Source organism: Triticum aestivum, chromosome 5B (assembly GCF_018294505.1).
Source record: "Triticum aestivum cultivar Chinese Spring chromosome 5B, IWGSC CS RefSeq v2.1, whole genome shotgun sequence".
NCBI classification, from domain to species: Eukaryota; Viridiplantae; Streptophyta; class Magnoliopsida; order Poales; family Poaceae; genus Triticum; species Triticum aestivum.
The window spans coordinates 83,424,976-83,428,286 of NC_057807.1; the positions used below are offsets into that span (position 1 = coordinate 83,424,976).

General features: G+C 46.0%; 1 protein-coding gene across 1 annotated transcript; it reads right to left on the bottom strand.

Moving 5' to 3' along the window:
- Window positions 1–1,260: 1,260 nt before the first annotated feature.
- On the bottom strand, window positions 1,261–3,023 carry LOC123115741 (chaperone protein DnaJ). The gene is made up of 5 exons (XM_044536839.1): window positions 2,648–3,023; window positions 2,401–2,491; window positions 2,135–2,208; window positions 1,964–2,020; window positions 1,261–1,858 (listed from the first exon to the last, which is right to left on the bottom strand). The coding sequence occupies exons 1-5, from the start codon at window positions 2,759–2,761 to the stop codon at window positions 1,721–1,723; spliced, it is 474 nt and encodes a 157-aa protein (XP_044392774.1). The 5' UTR covers window positions 2,762–3,023; the 3' UTR covers window positions 1,261–1,720.
- Between the last annotated feature and the right edge of the window lie 288 nt (window positions 3,024–3,311).

Consider the following 3,311-nt stretch of genomic DNA (forward strand, 5'->3'; position numbering starts at 1 on the left):
AGGTTCACATTTTTGTCCCCTCTTTCAAACTCGTCCACAAATTAAAAGTTTGGTCCCGTTTAGAAGTAAAAAAATGTTCCCATCTTCAGAATTTGTTCACAAATGCAAGAAAATGTTCCTTATTAAAATGTATTCAAAAATTGAAGCGTTGTTCACATATTTCACAAAGAAAAACATCATGTTTGTCAAATAATAATTGAATTTAAAAAGAATTCTTTTGAATTTCAAGAAATGTTTTGAACAAAGTCAATTAATATTCTGATCTGCCCCTACATTTACGTCTTAAAATGTTCGTGCGGGTTTAAAGAGAGAGAAACGCCATAGAATTGACCACGTTCAAATGTGTTACGGTTGTGTGAGCATATAGATGATCACTAGCTAGGGTGAAATGGAGGATAACCGGCAATACAAATGTGGTGCCCTGTTAAAATAAATGACGTGGACCAATAACTATTGGGGTCTTTGAGTCATGGTTATTGAATTAAAGAGTGTTAATTTTTTTTCTCCAGTTGCAACATACGGGCTCTTTTGCATAATACAAAATGCCATAAAATTAGGTACGACCCTGGCTGATGAGGTGGGTCAGTAGTTACAACACCACCACGGATTACCCCGCAAAAAAAAACACCACCACGGATTGCTAGTTTCGGCCCACCTCAGATTACCCAACTGGACGGAGTACCGTTTTTCAGAGAACCGGCTGTGGGCCTGGGATTTGATTTTTTTTTAGTGCTGTTAAATGTTTTGGAAAAACATTTTTTGGCAAATACCTATACATATTCTCAACATGTATGCAAAGTTTAATTTGATAATTTGTATGTTGATAGAATTTTGTATACTTTTTACTCCCTCTCTCTCAGTTTACAGGACGTGCGCGTACCACTAGGTTGTCAATTTGACCAACCTAATACAAGTCATATATTATAAAAAATATACCAATATAAACTTCAGATGTTCTATTTTCAAATTGTCTAATTTTTGTGTTATATAATTTATATTAGGTGATAAAATTGACAACCTAGGTATATGCATAGGACTTGTAAACTGAAACGGAGGAAGTAGCATAATTTAGGTGTATATAAGAAACAATATTGTTGGTAAACATAAAGGGCCACCTGAGCCCCGGTCTCCGGACCTAGTTCTGGCAAGTGGACTCAGGTATCAAAAGTATATTCTGAGCAGAGCCCAATTGGAATAATTGCTTATATTATTTTTAAGAAAAGATGACAGAAAAGTATATTCTGAGCAGAGCCCAATTGGAATAATTGCTTATATTATTTTTAAGAAAAGATGACAGAAATGTTATTCAATTCACGCAAAGCAGTAGCACAAATCACAAAGTGGAAAAGTCCACGCGATGGCGAGAGGTGCCATCCCCATGCCACCTTAAATAAATACTCCCTCCGTTCCGAATTACTTGTCTTAGATTTGTCTAGATACGGAGGTATCTAACACTAAAATGAGTCTAGATACATCCGTATCTAGACAAATCCAAGACAAGTAATTCGGAACGGAGGGAGTACTTCTTAGTGACTAGGCTATGCTGAAGATTCAACATTAATCCGGGTGGTTGCCTCTCTTCGCCTCCGTGGAGATGCTCTTGATCACAGTCATCTGTCGTGGATGAAATTAGCCAGCTGCAGCTCCACGTACGAAGATCATTTCTTTTAGAAACAACACGACGGTCTCCACGTGCGAAGATCATTCATCTTGGGAGCTACTACTTCTTGCCGGCAGTTATCTTGGACGACGACGATGAGGACTTGGAGGAGCGCGCGTAGGCGTAGGCGTCCGGTTTGAGGAACAGCTCCTCGAACTGCTTGTGCAGGTCCTCCAGGCTCTCGCTCTCGCCGTCTTCCTGCATGGCATGGCATGGCATGGTGGTGAACAATAAATAAGTAGCGCTCTGCTGGGTAAAAACCTCCATGATATGATATCAATAAGCAGAGCAGCGGTCCCGTACGTGTGGAGGTGTGTGGTTCATGGCCTCCAGGATGTCTCCCAATATTTCTCCTGCACCCTGCGTAATTGATGAAAATCTCACCGGCAATATAATGGAGCTAGGGACGGACGTCGGTATATTATAGTAGTATATATATAAGGACTGTTGAAGGAAGAAGAGACATAAACACACCTCGTCATCGCCATCGCCATCGCTGTCGTAGGCTCCAACGTCGTAGAGGATACGCTTGTTGGGGTCCGACAGAACTGCATGCATGTTCATCAAACCACGTCACCCTCTCTCTACGCTCTCGCCGTCTCTTTCTCGTGGGTACGTGCATAAAATACATAGAGCCACAAGGGAACACGTATACTGCAGCAAAGCCTCGCATTCTATACGGGAAGAAGCTCAACGTTGGAATTGAACAGACGTCCAGAGGAAGAGGAAGATGAACTTACCAGCGTATGCTGCCTGGATCTTCTGGAACCTGGCCTTGGCGGCCTCCGAGCCGCCGGAGCTGCCGCTGCCGCACTTGTCCGGGTGCCATTTCTGTAACCCAGCACATTTATTTATCCAATTTAACCCGACAGTACGTCAAACAGAGGAGCCAAAAAACAGAGAAAAAAATATCATCTAGCATAGCAGAACAGAGGAGAGCAGAGCATATATAGGAGAGCAGAGGAGGAAAGAAGTCGACGAACGGACCATGGCCAGCTTCCTGTAGGCGCTGCGCAGCTCCGCGTCGGAGCAGTTGCTCGCAACGCCGAGCACGGCGTACAGGCCAACGCCGGCATCGCTCTTCTCTCCGCAGCCGGCCATTGCAAACCCTGGATGCTCAGTGCCTGCTTGTGTTGTGTGGGTGTGCCTCTCTCTCTCTCTCTCTCTCGCGGTTGCCTGCTGCAGCTAGCGCATGGCGGCTATCTTATAGGCACGACGAGGCAAGGGTGGCAGGTCGCCGACGGCGGGGGCCGGGGGGATGTATGTCTGTGTCTATGTCACCGTCCCGTCCGCCTCCTCACTTGCACCAGCAACCGAGCAGCAACTTGTGCTAGCCTAAGCTAGCCGCAGCTACAGTACCTCCGCCCCCCCCCCCCCCCCCCCCCCCCCCCCCCGGATATTTTCATCCGATGGCCTGGCCGATGGATGTGTGGCCTCGCTTACATCGGCATCGGCATCACTGCATCACCATGTGGCCATTGCTGTTTGTGGCTGTGGTGCGGTTGCTGTCGAGGAGCATCGAATGGTTCTATCTGGTGGGGGGACACCTGTTGCCGACTGGTTCGTCACTGCAGCTCAGTGATTTACTCAGGTGAGTGAGAGCGAGTGAGTGAGTGACCCGGTCCTAATTTGGGAACATGCAGCTGGCCCT